This window comes from Aulonocara sp. 'chitande type north' Nkhata Bay, linkage group LG8 (genome assembly GCF_057382095.1).
Source record: "Aulonocara sp. 'chitande type north' Nkhata Bay isolate Kocher_YH1m ecotype deep benthic linkage group LG8, A_spYH_male_GT1.1, whole genome shotgun sequence".
Classification (NCBI taxonomy): Eukaryota; Metazoa; Chordata; class Actinopteri; order Cichliformes; family Cichlidae; genus Aulonocara; species Aulonocara sp. 'chitande type north' Nkhata Bay.
The window spans coordinates 17668312-17693727 of NC_141351.1; the positions used below are offsets into that span (position 1 = coordinate 17668312).

Below are 25416 nucleotides of genomic sequence, written 5' to 3' on the forward strand. Positions count from 1 at the left end.
CTCTCTTTATTGTGCTCAAGGTAAAAATCCATCAGTCTTTATTCAGATTTTTCCTTTTATTGGCTACAAAATAAAAATCGAAGAAACTGCATTTGCTGCACATTGTCCAGGTCCAGCTTGTGGTCCTGTGACAAACGAGGGGCGTGTGTTTTCTCAGCATTGTGTGCGTGTTTGTATATGTATGCAGGGTGTGTCGATGTGTGCATCCCCAGGGCGTGGAGAGTATGTGTATGTGTGCAGCATTAACCCTCTGCTCTGCTCTCCCTCCAGACTGTATCAGGATAAACTGTACAGCCAGTAAGTGATCCTCCATCTCACCTAACTCCCCCCCCCCCCTTTCCTCTACCTCCTCAGAACGTGTGTGCGCCGTTGTGTGTATGTGCTTTTATAAATGTGTGTGGCTGTTTTTCACTCTGTGTATCAATGTCAGTTCATTTAATCTTCTTTCAACATATTTTTGTACCATTTGTCTATGTGCAGATATGTATGTGTGTGTGTGTGTGTGTGTGTGCATGTGTGTATGTGTTTGACGGGGGAGGTGCACATATGCGTGCGATGTTCAGCTACACTGCAGGAGAGGTGCGATTTTTGCTGAGGGCCAGGGTTTTCCAGGTCGGCCATTTTAGCAAAGAGGGATCGATGGCAGAGAGAGAGAATGAGAGAGGATGGTGGGGGTTGAAGGAAGGAGAAAATAAAAGAAAAAGGAGAAGAAGAAACCCGGGCATGAGGTGTTTAAGTAAAATTAGGTGTGCTGATAAATAAGAGGTACGGAAGTAGAGAGTGGAAGCTGGTGGATGAATACAACTTAGAGCTTCAGGGTAATTACTTCTCCTTCATGCCGGAGACAAAAGACGTGTTATCCCTCTGTTTCTCTCTGTCGCACCTTCATCCCGACGTCTGTCGGGTTGTTTTCTTTGTTTGCTTGTTGTTTCTTTCTAAACTGTACATGAGGGATTTTTGGGTAGTGTTTCATTTAGTGGGTTTTGGCGTGTGTGCTTGTGTGAGTGCCTTTGCATTCTGTAGTCTTTTCATTGCCCATCTGTGTGTCTGTGTGTGTGTGTGTGTTTTCTTTAGTGTGTGTTCCTGTTCATGCTGCTGTGAGTGGAGCTGAATCCCTGATGAAGTTTAATTCCCTCACGTGGAGTTTCTCTCTGTCACGACCACAGAGAAAGCAGGAGAGTGAGAGAGAGCGAAAGAAGCGGATGCTCTGTGACGGCAAAGAGGTGGTGAAATGGACGACTGCTGTTGCCATAGAAACCCTACTAGCCACACAGCACTGTTGCTATTCCGCATGTCTGCTGGCCAATTTTAGACCAGTTGTCTCAATGAACATTTCAGTAGGCAGCCACTTTTCTGGCACACCGTGTGCATACAATAAATTATACATATGATATTCAAGGGGGAAGGGGGGAAATGTATTTAACAGGCAGGCGCCAGTGAAATAGTCCACTCAGCAGTCAAATAAAAGCCTCGGCATGGGAGAGATTTGAGGCGTATCCTTCAGAAAAGCCATTTGTTATTTGGAGCTATTGAAATATGAAACACTTTTTTTTGTTTTGTTTTCATTGTCCTGCTTTTATAATGTCTCACATGTCATTTGGCTTGAATTATGTTTTCCAAGCAACAATCAGCCTCCCTTGTGTTTTTTTTGTTTGAGTCATTTCTCATCTTTTGCTTTAACCTCACAGGCTGTTTGCTGACCGCCACAGCCTTCACTAGTAACTCACTGAATGGCTTTTTAACGCTGACCCAGAATAGGTGTGTGTGTGTTAGTGATGGGATTTCCGGCTCTTTTTAGAGACCCGGCTCTTTCGGTTCGGCTCACTAAAAAGAGCCGGCTCTTTCGGCTCCGAACCGGCTCTTCAGGTTGTTTTGTTGCTTTAATTAATTTATTATTAACAATAATATAAAATTATGCACAAAAGGAATTACTAACGTAAAAACAAGTGGTTTTATTTATATATGTTTATGAGTTTTTACGTGCTTCGGAGTTTGTACGTGTTTTTACGTGTTTTGGAGTTTTTACGTGTTTTGGAGTTTGTACGTGTTTTTACGTGTTTTGGAGTTTGTACATGCTTCAGAGTTCGTACGTGATTTGAAGTTTGTATGTGCTTTGTCTCTAGGGGCCACCGTAAATATACTTTTATTTATTCACTCCACATAAAATGTAATAAATAAATCATATAATACAAAAATCAACTATTCACATTTCAAGTTTTAACTATTTAAATTTTCAGCTTTTTCCTTTCACAAATTTAAAGTGAAAAGAACACAAAACACTGCAAACCACAACACAATTAAATATAAATTATAATATGAAAACTAAAAGAACATGCATCTCAATCCTTTATCATCTGCAACCGAAAATAGTTGTGGATGATTACTATACCTTTCTAATGTTGTTGTCCCTGCCTCTCTTTCTCTCTCTCTGGCTCTGTTCCTGTGCTACTGAGTGTAACTACCGCCCCTCCCCCCTCTGCCCAGCGTAAAGCACAAGGCTCGCGTGCAGAGTGAAGCGGGAAAAAAAGTGCGAGAGAGAGGCTGAGAGAAAGAAAAAAAAAAAAAAACCCACGTGACGGCTCGCGATAAGGAGCCGGCTCGCGTCGTTCACGTCAAAGACCCGGCTCTAAGAGCCATTTCGTTCGCGAACGACCCATCACTAGTGTGTGTGTGTGTGGGTGTGGGTGCATTTGTCTCTCCCTCCCAGGTTAACACAGATCACTGCTTCACTGAGTATTCAGTTACTACTCAAAAAAGTCCACGCATACACACATGATAAACTCGCACATACATGCACATACTCTTTCCCTCACTCAGTGCAAGGCAATGATCCATGGTAACAGGATGAGATGCTCATGCCCAGAGCACAGCTGAGTCTCCTCAGGGGAACCCTCTGTGCTCTCCGAGTCCACCAACACACTCTTTTAGCTTCACAATTGCACACACACACACTTCACACCACATCCATTTTGATTGACTTAATTATGATTACGTGTCGGCAGCCTGTACATCTACATTTCTTTACCTCTCTACCTGTGTTCATATGTGTGTGTGACTGTGTGGGACCGTATGTGTGTGCCTCCGTGATTGATGTCGGCATGCTTGACATTTTCTGCAGCAGAATTCGTTCGGGTCAGTTTGCTTCTCACCTCCCCCGTCATTACCGCCTATAGGTCACTGTAAGCAGACTCTCAAAGCAAGTAGAGGGAAGGGGAGTATGTGTAAGTGTATGCCTGTGTGTGTTGGGAGGTAGTGGGAGTTGCGCTCAAGGTTGGTGGGGTGCTTGTAAAGAGTAGAAGCAAGGGGACACTGAGGATTGGGGAACAGTCAGCCTGTCAAATGTGTGCAGTCAACTATGTGAAGATATGAGCTGGTAGATGAGCAAAGAGAGAGAGAGACATCACGAGAGGACAGCTCAGCTTCTTTCATTCTGCAGCACATCAGCACCTTGGAGAGCACGCTGATGTTCCGCTGTGTGTCTAGTGCCACCATGAGGCTGACTGCAGCATTGCATAAGCAAATCTCCTACATTCAGGCACCTGAACAAGTATAAGTGTGGAGGCGAGAGGGCTGTTGGGTGGTCAAGGGGGTCTGAATTTGCTGTCTGTGCATGTGTGGGTTGTAGGAGAACGTCATGGCGGTGCGATCTGTCCACAGATGGATTGTCTCAGCGTGGGCCTGTTGTGACTCACAGTCTCCAGTCTTAGACACCCCCAACATCCATTTATGTTAATCCTTCTGTCTGTCTGTGTCACGTCATCTGTCTCTCTTGTAAATCTGCAAAGAAGCCTGTCTGTCTATATGTCTGTTTGTCTGGAAAGAGTGCGTTAACACTGAGGTGTTTGTCTCCCCAGGGTATGAATGGCTCCTTCCCCTGCTACTATTAGCTTCCATTTTCTCAGTTTCTGTCCTTAATTTTTTACTCAAACTATCTGGCTCTCTTCTTCTCCTTCTTCTGGTTCTTTCTCTGTATCTGTTTCTCTTTCTGTCTCTCTCCTCATCTTTATGCAATATGTTAATGGTGCTCTGGGCTATGTGTAGGTAAAGGCCCAGAGACCATCTTTGCTGGGTCAAACCTCAATGATAATGAGTGGCACACGGTGAGGGTAGTCCGGCGTGGCAAGAGCCTCAAACTCACCGTGGACGACCTGCAGCCTGCTGAAGGTAACCACAGCAGCCTGACTTATTTTTTGTTTTCTCCCCATAAAATGACACTTTTTCCAGGTCTTAAGTTGGAGTGTAGACATCCACTTGAATTCTGTGTTGAACATTAAGCGGTTTATTTCTTTTTTAGAGAGCATCTGTGCCTGAAAGCAATCATACTGAATTGTGATTGTGGTCATGATAGTGTCTACTTTAGTATTAGTCTGTCTTTTATTCATAGTGAGGATGTTGAATAAATAATATTTTTAGTTTTAGTGTTGAACAGTTCCACCTGAAACCCACCTTTCCAAAGCCCTCACCTCTTAAGTTTACCCCGCCACCAGGTCAGATGGCGGGTGACCACACCCAGCTGGAGTTCCATAATGTGGAGACGGGCATTGTGACCGAGAAACGCTTCATGCCTGCCGTGCCCTCCAATTTCATCGGCCACCTTCAGGGCCTGACGCTGAACGGCATGCCCTACATTGACCTGTGCAAGAACGGCGACATTGACTACTGCGAGCTCAATGCTGTTATCGGTTATAAGAGCATTGTGGCCGACCCCGTCACCTTCCGATCCCGCTCCAGTTTTGTCACCCTGCCCACGCTGCAGGCCTATTACTCCATGCATCTCTTCATGCAGTTCAAGACGACGTCCCCAGACGGTCTTATCCTCTTCAACAGAGGAGACGGCAATGACTTCATAGTGGTAGAGCTGGTTAAAGGGTGAGCTGGACAATAAGTTGTGTGTGATTTACCTTAAGTCAGTCATCGTCAAATAAAATATAAAATATTACTCATAAAAGGCAGTTTTACTTGTTCATGTTAATGTTTGTCTTGCAGAAATTTATAATTTACTATTAAGATCATCCTCGATGAACAAAAAAATAAAAATTTCTTGACTTTAAGGTTGAAATGGGCTGTTAAGTGTACGATATGAAAAATGCACAAGTCACGCAGCTCTTTTTTTATTCTTGTAATTAAGCTTCTAAAAGACAGATAATAATGCCCCGGAGCGGATGACCCTGTGTTGTTCTTCATCACAAGTACGATTAATTTCCCTTTTCACTTCTCAGTTATTTAATCCCCTCCCCTCTCTTTTTCTTTTTCCTTCTCTAGCTACCTTCACTACATCTCTGACTTGGGAAACGGAGCACACCTCATTAAGGGCAACTCTAACAGTCCTCTTAATGACAACCACTGGCACAACGTGCACATATCCAGAGACACTAACAATCTCCACACAGTCAAGATTGACACCAAAGTCACCACACAGACCACCATGGGTGCCAAGAACCTTGACCTAAAGGGTACGCAAAAATAAAGGCATTCAAAGTTAGATACAGAAGCTGACACGAGATAAATCTTAATTATCTGCATTATTAATGAGACCGTATACTGTAATACGCGCACCTCTTTTTGTTTTAAACACAAACTAGCTGTTTTTTGTGGAGGTTGTGTGCCAGACTACTTCTGAGTCAATGAAGTTGGAGGTGTTGTTACCTTGAGCAGAACGAGACTAGCCGTATCTCCCTGTTTCCAGCCTTTGTAGTAAACAAAGTTCAGTCAGACAGCTCATGTTTAAACTGATTTGTTACAGCAGCAGCATGCAGCTTGGCAGACACTCTCTGAGCTCATCACTCCATTGAATATGTTAAATATAAAATTGGGAAGTGATGAGTAAACATCCCCCTGGAGTCTACAGGTGGATGCTGGGATGGTGAAGGGATTGCAAACAGCAGACAGTGATGTAGGGCAGTAGTGGCACTGACATGTCAGAGGGAAAGGTAAGAAATTTTGTAGCTTAAATAGACTACCAAATTGGGAGGGTGTGTTTGGTATATGATGTGAGGAGAGTTATGTTTCGTGTACATGAGGCAGCGCAGATCCAGTAGTCTGCCCGAACCAGCTTCTGGAGGTAGCTACTTATTACCATACAGATATGAGAGTAGTGTCTTTTATTATTCTAACTCTAATTAAGAAAGCAATTAAACAGTTTTATAAAAAAAAAATTAAAGGGTAAAAACATGCAAAAACAATTAACCTAGTGTAATTTATCAAGCTAAATTAAATTGGTACTATATATAACTAACTGACTAACTGAAAATATTTGGCTGAGCTCACTGAACTTGTGACAACACTGCTATGTGATTAGATCAATTAGTTGATAAAGTAATTTATAATTTATTGCAATTAAATTATTGATACAGTCATGCAAAACTAGACAGTTCATGTTTGCTTTGTGAAGCTGCCATTCACTATATTGCTCCTCAACAGGTGATCTGTACATCGGGGGCGTTTCCAAAGAGATGTACCGAGACCTGCCTAAGCTTGTCCACTCCCGTGAGGGATTTCAGGGTTGCTTAGCAACAGTCGATCTAAACGGACGGCTCCCGGACCTTTTGGCTGATGCCTTGGCAACCATGGGACAAGTGGAGAGGGGCTGTGAAGGTGAGGTGCAGACAAAACGGCAGATCTGCTCCAGCCCCGTGTCCCAACTGCTTTTTCTTTCAGTTTTCATTTAAATCATGCTCTCTGTTATTAGCATAACCCACTAACCCAGCTCCTGGCCTGTTAGATGTAAACTTTACTCTCTTTCTTTTCATCTCCTCCTCAGTCTTTCTGCACATTGTGTTTTCTCTCTCTGATCCACTCTTTCAGTAGTTCACAGGCATCTGTGTGCATTGACTAACCATCTAACTTAATTTGCTTGTTTGCTTTTTTGTTTGGCTGACAAAAGTTACATTGATGAAAGCTGACTTGCAAGGTATATCGCTTTGTGCGAGCATGTAAGAGACACTTGTGTGTGTGTGATGCTGAGGAAATGTGTGTGCGCGTGTGTGTGAGTGTGTGTGTGTGTGTGTGCGTGCGCGCGCGTGTGTGTGCGTGCGTGTGTTTAAAACTACCCAGTGGTGTCCAGTGTTGTGTGGATCCCAGTGATCCAGAGTCAAAGGTCAGAGGAGACCTATCCTCTCCTAGCCACCGTAGTGATTTCATCACAGTAGCAACATTACCACTGCTTGACTTGAGTTGACCACAGCTCCACCACCTTGCAGCATGCTCTCTAACCTCTCTCCTACTGACTCCTAACCTCAACTTCAATACTCCATTTGTGAATCATTTCACACTCTTTCCTCCTTGCCTTGTGTTGAGGGCAACGAAGGAGAGCTAAGTTTAGCACTTTGACATTCTCCTCCTCCTGAGTCGTTTAGCATGAAGCAGGGAGAGAATGGTGACCGACTGCTCAAGGAAGAGTATTGAGATGAAGGCCTTTAAACATAACTCTGCTCTCTTATGTTTAATTTCCCCTCCTGTCCTCGCCCCATTCATTTAACCTCACCACCTGCATGCTCTCCACATTTGGCTCTTTTCACTGAATAACACACTTTAGGTTCATTCGTGTTTATACTGGATCCTGTTAGTGTAAAGCTAAAGAATGGGAGCCTTTCCACAACATCCTAGTCTGACTAATACTACTAATAATAACGTCATTACAGCACAAAAAGCCTATTCAACCATTTGAAACTGCAAAGTTTTTCAAGGAAATGCAGTTTAAAAATAACCACACTGTACTCTAATAATGTTGTAAACACATTGGGCTCCACACAAAACCAAATCCATGTGTCTTTTTCTATTTCCCTAACTTTTGCACCCTTCCACCCAACCACATCTGTCACTGCAGGACCCAGCACTACCTGCCAAGAAGACTCCTGCTCAAATCAGGGAGTTTGTTTGCAGCAGTGGGAGGGCTTCACCTGTGACTGCAGCATGACTTCATACGCCGGGCCACTGTGCAACGATGGTGAGTCTTTGCTTTTATGGTCTTTCCCAGGCCCAGGGGGGATTACAGTTTTTTTTGTGGTGCAGACAGCTCAAGTGTAGAGTTTGTTATCTGCTGTATTCAAAGTAGATACCAACTTGAAAAACGTTATCTACCAGCATTTGGATCATGCTGGTTTCATCATGCATTTGCCTTTTGTTAGCAGGTTTGTTATCTGATTTAACCGAGTTAGGTGAATCACAGCGGCTGACTCTCTAAACTGCAAGAAATAAACCTAATCAAATCTTCACTGTGGTGCAGAACTGCAGATGTGAAAATGCTGCAGTCGAATGATTTGCTTTGAAACACCAAATCACAGCATCATCTTGTGCCTTTTTTCTCAGCCTCCACAGGAGGGCACTGTCAACTGTTGATTTTGATATTGTAAAAAAAATACCAATCCCTCAACTGGCTGTTCTATAGCGTGTCTATGTGTAACATTAGATTAAAAATGTCTCCATGCTCTCTAGCTTTAAACATTAATTCATCCTCCAGAACCTTAGAAGAGAGATATATGTTGGTTTTAAGTCACCCTATGAGTCAAACAATTATATGATTTGTTATTTGGTTGAGTCACTTATACAGTCAGCCTCCTGCAGTAATGGTGATAAGTAATTTGGGAAACAGCCTGGAGAAGGACTTGTCAGAATAGAAAAGGCCAGTCAGCTGTGACATTTTAAGTTTTTTGTTATTATTTTCCAATATGCTCCTTGTGTTTAAAAGATTTACCAAAACATAGATTTACCAGCTGGAGTGGTCGAACTGTGATGGCAGATAACACCATCACAACACACAGATTTACCTGTAATTACATTTTTTTTTATCTGTGTCGACCAGCTGGAACCACTTATATCTTTGCCCGTGATGGAGGCTTGGTGATTTACACATGGCCCCCTAATGAGCGTCCCAGCACCAGGGCTGACCGGCTTGCCCTCGGGTTCAGCACTCAACAGAAACATGCCATTCTGCTTCGGGTGGACAGCGCATCCGGCCTGGGAGACTACCTTCAGCTGCAGATAGTAAGTACAACAATTTGTCAAGGTTTATGTGATTTATCATTCTCATGTAGTATTTCTTGTTTGTATTCATTTAGTCAGCTATTGCTACAGTAACAACACTTGTAATTAGAACTGTGTGCATTCAATATCTATTAACAGTATTCACTCTTCATCATAATACGATGGTCCACCACTCCAAATGACACATGTAATTATGGCAAAACCTTTACAGATTGTGTATTTTCCTTGTTTAAACCAAAAAGACTTATTATGAATTCTCATAAGGAAATTATATCGCACTATGAAAGAGTTGAACACGTTTATTCCTCCCTTCCAGTAACAGAAGCTATTTGTTTATTGATTCCGGGCTGCATAATTACATTAATTGATTTTTAGTGTAAAAATTAGTGATCATGCATAAAATGGACCTAATATACTAATTTCCAGCTCCTTATTTATATTATAGAAGGTTTCTATGAAGTACCTCAGTTCAGCCAACAATCTGGTAATGTTCTCTCTTTAAGTCAACTTTCTTCTGATTGGCTCTCTCACAAACAGAAGGTTTGGAGAGCCACCTGTCCGAGATGACTATATCAGGGATATCCCCCATAAAAGTAGAAACAACTGTCTTTAGCTGAGCAGTATGAAGCTTTAGCTTTGGGATCATGAGGATTCCTTGTTCATAGCCTGACTTCATTATTTGAAACTTAAGCCATGTTTATGACCGTGAACTATTGTAGCAGTATGTATAGGACAGAAAATAAGACAAAGCACAACATGTTCTCTTAAAATGATAATTAAGTATAAATTAAGGCCAACAAAACTGCATTCAGCTGTGTATTTTACTGAGGGTCTTGGTGCCCTCAGTGATCAACCTTGTCCCAGCAAGCTCTCATAAACTTTCACTTGTACAGTCATAACAGACACATGGACATTATTAAACATCCCAGCATTGGGTACTTGACAAGTGGTGAGCAATACCTCCTAAAATAAATTCTCACATTTATCTCTACAATGGTTGATAACACCTTCACAAGATTTCACATCCTCATAATCGAGCTTTTATTTGTTGCACGGTAAAATATCAGAAAATCGTGAAATATCACAGAGCAGTTTCAGTTTGAAGCATTTGTTTGCTCAAATAGGACTATGAAAATAGCACTGTTACGATCATTAAAATAAGCCATCAACGATTGCTATAGCTGTTATTTTATGTCATCATTGGTATAGTTTACAATATAAAACAACCTTATTTTGGCAGGAAACTGATGTCATCCTCGAGACCAAGGATCTCAAAGTTATTTTAACATTGAGGACCACATATGGCTCATGTCGATTTTAACTAGGCTTTATGTTAGTGTAAATAACTTTAATTACACATTTAAGCCCTGAGGTATCTTAATATAAAAAAAAAGAGGTGCAACAGTATGTCTCAATCTTTCTACAGGATAAAGAAATTCAGCTGTAGTAAATGGAAGGATGTGGAAAGTTGGAAAGGTTTCGTTAATTTACAAAAAAGTTATCTTTTTTAACTCCTGACTCATTGTAAAAACAAACAAAAAAACAAAACATAAATTATTGTAGTCAATAGTTAAAAAAACAGGAAATTTTCTGTCATTTAATTGTCAATCTGTTACTATAGTATAAATGTCCGTGGTCTTAATCATTAGGAAAAAGTGTGAAACTTATGAAAATACAGTTAAAAGTCCAAAATGTATATCCTCCTCCAAAACTGTTCACTGGGCCGGATTGGAGTTTTTCCCTGGCCATTATGTGTGACAATTCTGTCTAGACTATGACTGGAATGCGAAAGACTGATTCCTTTACTGATCCAAGATGAAGTTGGAAAACAGCATAACTTGTCACTAACCTGAGCAGATTTTGATCCAGGTTCAAAGGTCATCTACCCAAAGCCCAGCTCTATCTCAGCATTGATTAAATAGTTTTATCATTCTGAGTAAACAATTGAAGTTATTTGAATCAGTTGCAGCTGCTGGTTAAGCAGGCATGGGCCAAGTACTTAAATTCACCATACTTAAGACAGCGTTGGTTTTCATTGTCCACCCCTTTGTTTGTCTGCTTTCAACTTTTGGTTTTTGGTGAAACTTATCAGGTCCTTTTACACCATTTAATACACAAATACGTGGTCACACACACTCTGCTGTGCATACCCAAAAGACATGAAACTGGTAATATCCTGACCTTTACACATCTGATAAAATGTTGTCATACCTCTCCTCCTCCTCAGGACAAAGGCAACATTAGAGTAGTGTTTAATGTCGGCACTGACGATATCAACATCGAGGAGAGCTCCAAGTTTGTCAACGACGGGAAGTACCACGTAATTCGGTTCACCCGCAGTGGTGGCAATGCGACCCTCCAGCTGGACGACCTGCCGGTCATAGAGCGTTATCCCTCAGGTAGGCCCTGCCCCGCACGTATAGGCCCAACCCTCTGACTCATCACACCACTGCCTGTCCTGGGGGCAGCGCCAGCTATACTTTATTCCAATTCAACTCACTTTCTAATCAGTGTTTTCTTTCAATGTTTATATTCAAACACTGAGGTTGAGACATATAATTGCAGCTTTGTTTTATGTTATTGTGTTTGAAATGAAATATGTGTGATCTGACATGAAACATGACTTTTTAAACCATAAAATGAGGTCGTTTTTACAATAGCTTGTATACTAGCCAGCTATGTTATGTTAGGCCTGTTAAATAGTGTTAAAGGTAATTTATGAAAATATTCAATACAGTTGTTTTTTCTCACCATAAAAGAAAATAATAACAGCTGGTGCATTTTTGGTCAAATAATAATTTAAAAACATGTCATATTTGGAGATAAATGTTTAACTAGAGTAAAAAATAAGAAAAAGAAAAAAGTGTATTTTGTTGAGTATAGTATTTGTTTTTATATTTGTTGGGTTTTATATTTAAAGTGGTAATCTTAGTTAGTAGTCTTTAACACAATGAGGCTTTAGGTAGCTCATAGCCAAAATGCTAAATGCTAGTTGTTGTGAGGTGTGTGTGAGTATGTAACACTAAACTCAGTCAGTCATATAGGCAGTATGTGACAGCTGTAACATTATTTCCCTGTGCTCTTGCAGATGTTAACCCCTGAAATGTCTCTTTAAATTAAACCCAATGAACAGAGAGTAAGAGTCCGCTCAGTGGAAACGTAGTGAATTCAGCTCTTCTTCTCTTCAAGCTGACCTTAACACAGTGACATGCCAACAATGAGCAGACCATTACTTTCTTTTCATTGCTGTTCTTTTTGTATCCAGCTCCTGTACCAAGTTTGGATGTGCGTAATTACTACTGTGTTTTCATCTCTAAATTAAAGGCAACATTGATAACGAGCGCCTGGCCATCGCCAGACAGCGAATCCCCTATCGGCTCGGTCGAGTAGTTGACGATTGGCTACTCGACAAAGGTAAAAACCCTGATTAAAATTCCTTAAAACTTTCAGCTTAAAAAATACAATTTGAAGACAGTTGACTTATTGTGCACCATCAACTAACATCTAAAAATCTAAATCCATAACTAAGTATTTAAAAGTTGGGCAGCTGTAGTGTGTAATACTGTGTAAACTGTAGTGCCTGTGAACGTATCTTGTTAGTGTGTATCTGATAATATCAGGTTAAAGGGACGATGGAGAGATTTAAATGTGAATAAATCAGAAAATAGAAAAGAAGTACTGATAAAAGATGCTTTATTAAATAATTTTGTTTCCTATCAAATTGTAAACGATAAAGCATTTTACTAAAGACTATATGTTGAAAAAAAATTTGTAATCAAATTAAAGTACATGCAAAGTATTGTGCCATGTAAGAATTATGTAAATTTGAAATGACTAATAGAGCAATTCTTTTTGAAAAAATGTAAAAGTTTTCCTCCTAAACTTCAGCAGAGCTCCTTAAATTAGACTCTAGTCCCTTTAACAGTGAGCAGTGCTAGAGCTTATAACCTGTGCATGCTTCATAGGGCTGTGACAACAGTTCTCTAGATCTCTGTCTCTCTGTCTGCCTGTCTGTCGCTCCTTCAAATACAATGTCGTGCCGCACAGCCATCACCATAGCAACCATCTGTCAGCCCCGTCTTCTCGGGGCCCTCTGACTCCTCTCATCTGCTCACTCTTCCTCCTCCTCCTGTTCTTTGCCTCTTCATCCTCCTCGTCAACTTCTCAGTCTCTTCACCCCCTTCTCCTTCTCTGGTTCTCCGTTCTCACTCTTATCTCTCTCAGCCTCAGCCTTCTCCACGGTTCTCCACGGCTTCGATTTTGCTCTGCCATGCATAATCTATCCCATCCTCTCACCATGGCTTTGGGGTGGTGGATTGTGTAACACTTACTTTGTGTGTATGTACGCACGTATGTGACCACTGGAATGTGTGTGTGTGTGCGTGTGGCTGTATTTGCGTGCGCCTGTCCACCTTTTTTCTATGTGTGTTTGGTTGCGGGTGTTTGTGTGTGTCTGCGTAGGCCGCCAGTTGACCATCTTCAACAGCCAGACAACAGTGCGCGTTGGTGGAGGCGAGCGAGGTGCAGCCATGTTCCAGGGACAGCTGGCTGGCCTTTACTATAACGGCCTCCGCATCCTCAACATGGCCGCTGAGGGGCACCCCCACATCAAAGTGGAGGGGAGCGCGCGTCTTGTCGGCGATATGCCATCCTCCTCGATCACCCCGCAGTCCAGCGCTTCGGCCGGAGGCAACCGTTCAGACTCCGCCCCGTCCATCAGTGACATCACAACCACCACAGCCACTAACAGGAAGCAGGGTGGAACACCGCAGGTCAGAGCACCATCAAGCTTTTCTTTGTCATCTCATGTGAGGAAAACCTATTAAATCCAATCTGTGTGGTCACATAAAGACCTGCTGTTCCAATGTAATTCCTCAGATATCTTCCTTTCGTGTGGCAATAGGTAATTAAAAAGTGGTAATTTGCTTTGATAACTTTCTTTTAGCACTCAGTAAGAGGATTAGCATGCCGCAGCCCACTAATCAAGGATGGAAAGATATAACAGGAAAAGTGGAATTGTTTTATACTCCGCTCAGAGCTCCGCTCACTTTACTCATGGACCACGTTTCATATGCAGTGTTTCACATAATAATAAGAAGCACTGGATAATACGTCAGATTTCTTCTACTTTTGACTGCTCAGTTCATTTCACCCTATCCCTAGCATCATCCCCTTTCACACCAACCCTCAGTATGTCCTCCTCCTCACTACATCTATTAATCTTCTCTGTGGTCATCTTCTTTTCCTCCTGCCTTTCAGTTCCATATTTAGCATGCTATTATCAGAGATGGCAAAAATACAGACGTTCTTTAATGTCTGTAAAAGGTAGAGCCTCTGAAAAGTAGCTCTTTGGACAACGTTTCTACAAGCTATTTTTGTGCAAAGCTAAGTGCTATATTAATATAATAATAAAATAATATTAGTACATGGGAATGCAGACTTTTTTCACTTTGCCTCCATACCCAAACAGAAAAATGTGTGCCGTCAGGGTTTAAACTGGAGCTCCAGGAGTCTTTCTTAATGTACAAGCTGTCATCAGCTGACCTGTGCTGCTGCTGAGGTTGACTGCTCTTTGTGGGTTTTCACAAATGAATTCAACATGATGTAAGCAGATATATTCAACAAGCTATCTTGACTGATTTCCATCCCCTACACTGACAGCATACTGTTTGTGCTGTCTTTATACAAGACAATATACAGTTAGATGGAGATTGAACTTAAGTGAATAATTCTAAGCATCATCAGCTAAAATTCAAATTAATCTCTGCTACCCTTTATGTAAGCTAACACTGACCAAGAACACCAAGCCACTGTGCTCCAGTCCAGCACAGTGCTTTACATTCACCACATTACAGTAAGCTAAACTTTTTATCCTACACTAAACAGCTGAGTATTTTCATATAACTTTGAATAATACAAAGTTAGAAATACGTCAGTTTGTTTTGCAGAATGTTGGAGCTTGAAGCCTTTCAGGTTGTCAGATATCACTGATCTGTCCTTACCTTCAAATATAACCTCTTTTCTTTCTCTCCCATCCTGTCTTTCTCACATCTTTCTCCATCTCTGAGTGAAATACAGTAGCTGTACTGTTAGCTAGCAGACACGCTGTGTGACAAACTGCACACAAACATTTTGTGCGTTGGCTGATATTTGTTGAGCTGATAGAAATGTTGCGTTTGAAATAAATTGCCACTTAAAAAAAACAAAAAATAAATTTACTTCCTTTATCCTCTGTTTCCGTAGTGCTAGCTAGAAGTACTGCAATCACAACTTACAGACTAGTCTTACCAGATTAGTCTCACCAAGAATGCTGTTTCAGATCATTCTAGCTATTTAAATCCCTGAGTATAGACTATAAATGATGCATAAATTACTATAAATTTAATCTATTTGTATGCAATAAGCCCTGATGATGGATACACCCATAGGGTTATCTTTTTTGAGTTATTCCCTCCATTGTGACTCATATCATTTTGGTGTTTGAAGGTGTGCTCTGATGTGAGGTGATATCTTCTTTCAAATGTGTTAAATAAAAAGTAATGAGCCTATTTTAAAAAAAATAGACTAGTAAAGTATAAATACCTGAAAATATTAAAGTATTTGTGCTTCATTACTTCCCTTCTGCCTGCTATATATTGTCCTGTTAGGGCGTGCATTACCCATCGTAGATTAAAATTAAAATTAACTAGAAGCACAAGGTGGACAATGATGACTCCTCAGGGGCTACTCAAAGGCAGATGAGAACTGAAAAAAATAGTTTTTTTCTCATGCATAGCAGTAATCTGACAGGGTGTATAGCACAAAAAAGTTTCCAGATAAAACTCAGATGGTAAATATAATAATTACAGCGTCAGCTCCTTAGGCCCCTTGGGCATTAGGATACTCCAGCATCAAAGTCTTTCACCTGACTTTAAAGGGAATCAAAGTCTGAACAAGTCTTATCATCTATAAGTCTGCTGCAGCCACAGACTGTATATAAAAGTTGGACATAGCCACTGTGATATCACCCTGGAGTTTCCCATTTTTAAACTTTGATTTGAGCGTGTTGGCTATCCTTGGCACTGCAAGATATGGTATTCTGTAGTGCTATTTAACAGCAACAATTGCAAGGTAGATTAGACATAAAACGCCAAAACCCAGTCGAACCCTATGAGCAGCACTTGGCAATAGCAGGAAGGAAGAACTCCCTTTCAACAGGGAGAGACCTCGTGCAGAAACAATTTGAATATAAATTCATAAATAAATTCATAAATAACATAAATTCATCAAATTTATGTTGTAAACTGCAAATTCATCTTTGTATGGGGTCTATGATTGCGGCTCATGGGATATATACAAGATTTATTTAGAGTTATATATCCGCAAATAGAGGAAATAATGCCACAAAACTAAAAAGTCCAATATCTTTAAAAAAAACATAGCTTTTGCTCCAGGAAATACCATAGGCACTTTTCCTAATTATATTGGGTGATTAATAGGTTTTTATTTGCCCTGCAGCACTGTTTGTTTGTCTTTAATGGACAGAAGGCTCACTTTTTGCGCCAGCACAATCACAGAAATAGACTAGATGGCAAATTTACCGCTAAGTGGTCCCTCCCTTCTAAATTACTGCAGGAGAATTGTTTGTGCCAGTGGAGGATGTAATAGCTTTCCCATAATATGTAAACTGATGCAAATGGTACAATAGAAACACAAAATTGTTATTGTGGCATTTTTATAGCGGCAGCAGCTGAAGAGTCGATGCTAATGTCAGAGGATACATTGTGAGCAGGTACACCGCAGACGCCTCTATTGTTCAGATCACTACAGAGATGTTATCAGGCTCTTAGTGGGCGTCTGTGTGCTGCAGTTCTCCTGTGTTATAAAACTGTGCGCCAGCAGCACTGAAAAAAAAGATTTTTTTTTTTTTTTTCTAAGTGATACAAGTTGCCATGGAGATAGTGAGCCCCACTACCCGCTGCTTGCTTTCTTTCTCTCCCAGCCAGTCTCCCACAGAGACTAGCTCCTCTGTGTATAAACCGCCAGCTGTTTCAGACATAAATAATAGAACGCAGAGAGCTGTGAGCTAAGCCTCAGGCATCAATAATGGATATGAGAGCTGGAGGGATAGTGCTGCAGAGTGACAGTGCTGTCACAGGGCCTTTCTTTTCACACTCTTCACTGCTCAATTTCTCAATGTGTATGCGATTTAAGCGAACTGTTCCTGCGCCTGTGATTTACTGATGTGAATGCTGAATCTGGGATGTGGAGCTATGCAGTGCAGTCAGCATGAGAAGTGGGTCAGACCCACTATATGCTCGATATACCGCAGCACGGGCGTTTGCTCGTCTGTGCAAGTCAAATCACTCCAGTTGCCCCCCAAACTCTATTTTTGTGAGTATGTGTGTTTGTCTTGTTTAAGAAGAATCTACAGCTTCCCTATTGAGGCTGCCTAGTGTTGCCTGGCAACCAATCTGGCCTTAATCAAGACACACATAAAACATTGAATCCACACACGCGCGCGCGCATACACTCAGGTGGATCGGGAACAATAAGTTGTATTGCAGCACGTTGCATCAGAGGAGGGGCAGTGAGAGATGTCTTACAAAGGTGCAATGGGTCCGAGCACTTTGCCGGTTTCTCGCACACGCCTCAAGTTTGCGTGTGTCTCTCAGTGGATCTGCCTAAGTTACCCCATGGGTTTGCTCCTGCCGTCAGTGCTTTGTGCAGTAAGAATATGTTATGTGCTTCCTGCTGACGTCCACACTGTGTCGAGGCTTTTTTCGTGGGGTTTTTTTGCGTGTTGAAAAGTGGAAGGGATTAATAATGCATGACAGCTGAGCACCAGCGAGGAGAAGAGAGGGAGAGTTTGTGTGAGTGTTTATGCTAGAGGCTGCGCTGAGTCACAGAGCTCGAGTTTGGTTTTGATGTTCCCTGTCTGTCGGTGGATGTGTGTTTGCGCGCATTCATGTGTTTGTGTGTACCTGTGTTTGATGGGAAGACTGATGGAAGAAACTCGAGGCTCGGAGCTCTGCCCAATTGGCTACAGGAATCAGCTGACCCAGGCACTTCCACGTCTCATGCCTCGCTCGCTCCTCTCCTCTCCTCTTTCTCCGTCTGTTTTTTTTTTTCTCTCTGCCTGCATCGCTATCTATACATCTTTCACATCTTCGTCTCCATCTTGCCTTTCTTCTACTTGTTATCGATCTTCTGGTGATACTTTCTCCCTCTTCCCTCGGTTATTTTCGCTTTCCCTTTGCTCTTTCTCTCCCTTCATATCTTTCCATATTTACTCGTCACCCCCCCCCCCCCTCCTCTTCTCCCTCCCCCTCCCTCCCTGTCTGTGGTTGAGCTCCAGTGATAGGCTGTTAATGCAGGCGGTGTATGAGTCTATCTCACCATCTGCAGTAGTGGAGCTAGCTCCTCTCCTCTCTCGTCAGGATCTCTTCATCAGCCTGCCAACTTCAGCCTGATCTGGTGTATGCTCGCGTGTCTGTGTAGATGTGTTTAAATAGAACTAGACCAATGGAGCATGTTTGGCTGTCATAGAGTTTGTGTGAGTACATGTGTGTGTGATTTCCAGTTGTGAAAGTAGCAGACAATCTGTTGAATCTTCTGCAAGAGAGTGTGAGGACTGAGTGCAGCTACTATGTGTGAACTAGGCAGTCAGGGAGGCATGGATGGTCGTTGGCACTGTTCGGCGGCTCAGGTAGAGATTTTACTCTTTAAGCATGCAGATATTCTTCTTGTCACGCTCGCTTTGTCCACCTGTATCTATTTTTTCCTCCCTATCAGTGTTCATCTGTGTCCATTATTATGTCAGCATGCTCTATTGATAGACCGTGAAAAGATGGGAACAAAGAAGGAGGGTGAGGCAGAGGGGCGGAGGATCCTCGGGCATACACTTGCTTTGGCAGATTTTCTCTGAACTTCTGTGGGTAATCAATGCGATTTAAGTTGTGTTTGGCATGTCCCCATTTTTCTCTTGTGTTCACTGCCTCCCTTGCGATAAGTGGATCAATACTCCAATTGACACCCTCCCTTTGGATGGGGTGGTCAGCTGACAAGGTGATGTCACAGATCAGAGGAGGGACATTGTAAAAATGTGCTCCTCGGCTTTTGTTTTAGCTGAAGTCAGGATTCAAATCAGGTGTCTGCGGAGGGCACATAGGTGTCTTTGAATCAATCATCAAGCACCGTGGCTCAAAATTGATCGCCGACAGGTGTCAGGGGTGGTGTGTTTCCTGCGGCCTGATTGGTTCATGTGCTATTTCTTGGCAAAGGCACAGAGGGTTTATTGACTGGCTGAATTCCAGAGGCTAAGCTCGCCCTAGCAGCATTTGACAGTCCAGTGGGCAGAACTGATTGGAAAGGCAGCTGAGGAAAGAGTACGAGTCAAGCATCAGTAACCGAATGTAATTTTTAGGCCAAACTGGACTACAGCAGACTTGTAAGGCCAGTGCAGGCTTTTTCAGAGGTTTCACATCTCCGCTACTCACACCAACTGTGCTCCTACAGGAAGAAGAGACTGCGAGGTTTAATGGCAGTTTAATGAGTTTCCGTTTGCTATTCTTGTCCTAACTTAGACATCTCAGCGCTTTGATTTGGTTTAGATTTCTCCTCCACTTTAGTTTCCACTTCTGTTACTCTTCTCTCTTTTTTAGCTCCGCTGCTCTCTCGCCTCTCTTTTATTCCGTGGGTTACTAACATCCACTGCAATGCATCACAATCCAATTTTAATTTAATGCTGGCACTGAGCACCCAGTGTGGTTAAAGCACACACACGCATGCACACACACGCTCACACATTTAATATCTCTCATGCCGAAGCGTCAAGGCGGGCGATGTTTAACAGTAGTTCATGAATATGCGGAGCACATTAGCACCGTGTTAAGTAAAGACCGCAGCACTTTGAAGTGCTCCTCCTCCTCTCCTGTCTTCTTTTCTCTTTCTTTCTCCCCAATAGCCTCCACCTGAAATTCCTTTTATCCATCCATCTATCTTTAACTCCCTCCCTCTTTTCTCTCCTTTCTCCTCGCACTCTGGCTGGAACTGCAAATCAACGCACAGGTCCCCGCTGAGGGTGCACACTCCCTTTTTTTTCCTCTTTTTTTATTCCCCATCATTTCTAACAGCCTGAACTTAGAGTTGCCATGGCAACAAGAGGAGCAGGGACTGAGAGGAAAAAGGGCGCCTTTTCCATTGAGAGGGAGCAAAGCATGGAAAAGGATCGGTCGTTGAGTGTATTAGTGGATTGGTGTAGGTTAGAGGTGGGCTATAAGTAGAAAATCAACATGGTGCTCGTGGAGAGGTTTTGAATAAAAGAGATTTAAATAAACTATCAAACGCTTAACAGATATCTAATGAAGGCTGGTTTTATTTTTGTCCTCAGCCTCACGTATGAGCATTTGCCAGTATCAGATGGAGATGGCAGAATGCAGATAGAAAGGCCAGAAGAGAACAAAGGATGGGGAGGGTTGAGACAGTACTAGATAATAACTAAGCAGTCTCCTTGTGGTTTTAAAGGGATTCAGTGTTTCTCTTCTCCTTCTTCTTTCTTCTTCTCTCCTTGGCACTCAGGTTTTGGCCGCCTGCTATTGCTGGGGGCTGTAACAGGCAGAAGTGTTTATGGTCAACTGAAAACGGGTGGGCGAAAGATTGGTGCTGTGTGCTCACACATACAGGAAATAAACAGAAGGGGTGTGGGGAACTGATGGTTTCTGTCTTAGAAATGATGACGATCATGAGTTTGTATGTATATGAATGTGTGTGTGTGTGTGTGTGTGTGTGTGTGTGTGTGTGTGTGTGTGTGTGTGTGTGTGTGTGTGTGTGTGTGTGTGTGACACGTTTGCCAATTTTTCTCCATCTTCCCTTCTCAGTCGACAGACGACCTGCTGGTGGCATCAGCTGAGTGCCCAAGCGATGATGAAGACATTGACCCATGTGACCCCAGTTCAGGTGAGAAACATTAACTAATATACATGTGAAACTGCCTTTACGCAGCTTTTATGTCACTCATGGGCAAAATACATCCCCCGGGCCCTCTAAGTCTGGCCGCCAACATCCAATAAGTTAAAAAAAGAGATTAGTTATCAATATACATGCTCAGTATGTGGCCCTTGGAGAGAAAAAAACAATGCTTCCTACCTGTTTTACATCCTCCACTCGCACTGCTACCCATTTTTATGCTCTCCAGTTAATTTTTTATTTGTGCTCAGGTTTCCACCCTCGGGCATTACCTAACACTCTCCATCTCTTCCTATCTTCCCATCTGTATCCTGCTCTTTGTCATTAAAATTTCATTTTTATATATCCCATTTTATTTACCTCCTCCCTCCTTCACCTTTTTCTTTTCCATCCCCTTATCTCTGGACAGCCATAAAATTTGATATTTAAATTCTTCCTTATAAATCATTTAATATGGTGTGAAGTCTCACCGTACTGCAGCTCTCTCTGGCTGTTGTAAAGTGTCAGAAGTATGTAGTAAAATCTGATGTAACGTGCACCTGTGCTCTGGATCCTCCTCTAAGCGATGTGTACTGTAATCTGTTTACGCATTATGTGATGATATGTAAACAGCTTTGGCTCTAAGCTGTAGCTTTCCCTTACCAGCGTGTAGCATTATGCAAAACGCTTGTCAAATAATTCATCACCATGATGCATTGTGTCTTCCAGTTCTCCTCCCACCATCATCGCAGGCAATCCAAATTAATAATGTATAAACTAAACCATCATATAACATCAATTTCCTCCTCTCTCCCCTCACAGCCCGCCCTCCCCTGCCAGAGGTGAAGATGTTCCCGGGTCCGTCTGAAGGGGTGCGGGAGAGCAGCAGCACTACGGGCATGGTGGTGGGCATTGTAGCAGCTGCTGCCCTCTGCATCCTCATCCTTCTCTACGCCATGTACAAGTATCGCAACCGCGACGAAGGCTCCTACCACGTGGACGAGAGCCGCAACTACATCAGCAACTCAGCCACACAGCCCAATGGCAGCGCTAAGGACAAGCCGCTGGGCATCGCCAAGATCTCTAAAAACAAGAAGAACAAAGACAAGGAGTACTATGTCTGAGGCGGATGACTTCTTAAACACAGACATATACGCATACACCTTTATATATATAACGGTATATGTACATAAATAGATATATTCTCAAAAAGAAAAAAATACACACAAACACACATGACATAGACATGCTGATCTTAATGTTTACTCCCCAATAATCACACCTGCACACATGCTGGCAAGCACAAACATGCACACAAACGAGCCCAGGCACACACACACTCAAGCACAAACATACACACACAGACTGGCCTGAGGGCATGAGCCCTTACTGTACAGTATTTACCAATGAGCAGAGCCTCTGTGAGAGGCTTCTTTTATGAACATTAACACCATTCCAAATGATTTAGAAAGCACCAGTTCAACTCCCAGTTAAGAACCATTTTGGGTCAGCCTGATAAGAAAAAAAAAAGAGACTCCCCTGCCACAGTTGGACCTCTTCAGTTGGACTAAGAGAGGTCAAGGAAGACTTTAAGTGAAGCACATGGCAGACAGAGTGTTTGCGTGAGAGGCAGAGCACCAGAACAAAGATGTAAAAGCACCAAGACAAGCACCAAGTGTCTCTCTTCCAAGCTTCTTGGCCTTTCTCCCTGTTAGCAGATGGGGCTAGAAGAAGCAATGAGGATGCTGAGGAAACAAGCACACCAATGGTCCAAGTCTACCCCCAGACAGCACGGCAGGAATTCAGGGTGTAGCCAAAGAGAGACAGTGAGTTGCGAGTGGATAGGCAGCGGCAGGGCTGGTGCACCATTAATATAACGGATGGGCTGTGGTTGTTACGCTGCAGCGCTGCTGTTTTATGGCACCCTGAAAATCACAAAACAGTGTAATCAGTGAAAAACTGAAAGATGTTTTCCTGGACAGGAGACTTCAGATGCTACCTACAGGCACCAGTCTTGCACTGTGGTGTCTTGCACACACACACATACGTACATAGACTACATACAAACACACACATGGTAAAATTAAAAAGGATCTACACATGCAGACATACACTTACCTGCAATGCTAAAAGCGCAGCATATCTTCATAACTGACACTGAAGACTATACAAGAAGACATTGGTGAAAAAGACAACGCTCATAATGATAACTGTTATGGCAACGATAATGATGAATATGAGGAACATTTGGGCAGTATAGACTCTGGGGAAGGGAGGGGGGGGATCTTATTGCACGTGAATTATCTTACTCCGTGTGATTTATACCGCGTTGAAACTCCAGAGGTTACATCGTGACGCACCACCATCATAAACTCACCACCTCGGCTTGAAGTATTTCTGAGTACGCACTTCAAATGGTTTTTCAGTCTGTGGGATACAACAATGATTTCAGTCGCCAAATCGACTCTCAGATCAAATCTTCATCGGCAAAGCGTGACCATCTCGAGTGTGCTGCATGCCCGAGCTGTGCTGTGGAGTGGTGGCGTGTCCCACTAAGTCCAAAGGTGGTAGGTTTGTCTGCAGGTGGGAAAGGAGGAGGGGGATGTTGTGGGTTGCCGTCGGACACGTGCGCCCCACGACAGGCCACATCCTGTTTCCTAGCCTGATGTCTTACAGGTCACGCCCACTATACCTACGCTAACCAACCACCTTTTATAGCAAAAACCAGCTGAGGAAAAGAAAAACATAACAAAGTAAATGTTACCATGTGTTGCTAATAGATAGAAAAGTCCAGTTCTTGATGCCATTGGCTATACGACAACTTGAGTTGCTTTGATTTCATTGGCTCTCCCTTTTCTCTCTTTCTCTTTGCGTCCTCATGTATTCATTGCTGTTGGTTGACAGATGAATCAATACTCGTGACATGTCCCAATACGGGACAGACGGATGGGTTTCCCATGGGCAATGGCGAATTATCTGTTTATGGACTTTTTGCAGTGTCTGAGCCCTCTGCAGCTCAATAAGTGTAGCCCCACAAGATACAAACAGTGCCATGACATGAACAAGCCCCTACAGTTCTTCCAAGCAATGTAACTAACCAGTCGGATGCATGCAAAACAGACCAGGGCAAGGAAGGACATGAAACAGACTGTGTGTGAGATTTCAAAGTATAAATGTCAAAATTAACTTAACATCTCCCCTTATTCTCGCCATCCTTAACTGGCCTTTTTGACCTGCCTCTTTCGTGTTTCCCTCTCGTTTACTACGTCTCCCTCTCCTCCATGTCTGTTGCTTTCCTTTACCTCTATCTCTGTTGTGTTGCCATCTGAAAACATAGGAGGCGTCTCAACAAGTGGGATTATTCTACATCTAGGTGTTCATTAACCATGTTTATTTTCTATATGTACAATTTTTCTACAGTATTTACTTTTATTTTTATTGTTACGGTTCTTTGATGAACATAAAGTGGAAATTTATTATGAAAAATAGTTTTGAAGATTAATGAGTAAATAAAATATTACCCAAGTGAGCTTTTTGCGTGTTTGTTTTTCACTTCCCATCTGCCTGCGGACATCATTAAAGCGCCTATTATCGCACCCCCCTCAGCTATGATGATATCGGATGACTGTCTAATTAACACAAGTCAAAAGGTAGCAGGGAATCAGAGGGCAGATCTTAGAGGAATAGTTCCCAATAAAAAGAAGATTGATGTCAGGCATGTCTTTTAGTTCCAGCAAACCTTATTTAATGGACATAAGAGACTGTCATCAGTCTCTCATGTAACAAGTACAGAAATTAAGGGCATTTCTGTAAATTCAGAGACCATAAATTGCACATCTATCCACATTCTGTTTTATCCTTTCAACTTTTGTTTCATCAAATTAAGAAAAGAAAGCAGCTCTTCCTTTCTAGGTCCCACACCATTTTACTGGGATGGCAAATGCACAAATATACCCCACTGCACATACTAAACAGGGCTTTGAAGCACAACTCTGTGCTGTAAACGCAAAGTCTCTGCAGAGTTGCTGTTTGCCGGATGAAAGATCCCTGAGACTGCAGAGCTGAACTTGCATCCTCAGGTGAAACATACAAAGAGCTGCTATTTCAATAAACACCTCCCCAGTTGCATTATCTTGTTCTCTCGCTGTTTGTCTTGCTTTCTTTTTGTCTTTGCAGAACAGTCTGTGCTCAACAAAAGGCTTGTGTTAGGTTGTAGCCATCTGCTGCTTTGCTGTCCTTGGCCACAGACAGCTAGGACAAAGATAAAGACAGAGCCCTGCAATATTTATGGAGTGAATACAAAATAACGCTGTTTCTCGACAGTGTACAATAATCTGATTGTACAACACACAATCAGATTATTAGTATTAGCAGCAGATAATCTGAATTCTTTAAACAGGTTGTGTCACTGAGATTGAGATCTGTTTTTCAAGTAAGATGACACACAGATAGATTGTACATGTTCAGAAATGCAAAAAAGCATGTGCAGAGTGATTGGAGATTCATAAA

General features: G+C 42.3%; 1 protein-coding gene across 9 annotated transcripts in view; it reads left to right on the forward strand.

Annotated features, from left to right (window-relative positions):
* nrxn1a (neurexin 1a) overlaps positions 1-24434 on the forward strand; it is a 67502-nt gene extending 43068 nt beyond the window's left edge. For 4 of the 9 annotated variants that reach the window (XM_086303973.1, XM_086303972.1, XM_086303974.1 and 1 more), the window contains 13 exons: positions 271-297; positions 4042-4164; positions 4488-4869; positions 5263-5453; positions 6421-6594; positions 6884-6910; positions 7826-7945; positions 8801-8982; positions 11210-11381; positions 12307-12396; positions 13444-13754; positions 20841-20919; positions 21730-24434. In XM_086303973.1, the coding sequence (XP_086160099.1) occupies positions 271-297; positions 4042-4164; positions 4488-4869; positions 5263-5453; positions 6421-6594; positions 6884-6910; positions 7826-7945; positions 8801-8982; positions 11210-11381; positions 12307-12396; positions 13444-13754; positions 20841-20919; positions 21730-22031 (2180 nt within the window). In that variant the 3' untranslated portion in view covers positions 22032-24434. The remainder of the gene's footprint in view (positions 1-270; positions 298-4041; positions 4165-4487; positions 4870-5262; positions 5454-6420; positions 6595-6883; positions 6911-7825; positions 7946-8800; positions 8983-11209; positions 11382-12306; positions 12397-13443; positions 13755-20840; positions 20920-21729) is intronic. The other 5 variants (XM_086303977.1, XM_086303975.1, XM_086303979.1 and 2 more) reach the window with 3 other exon arrangements.
* The last annotated feature ends 982 nt before the right edge of the window (positions 24435-25416 follow it).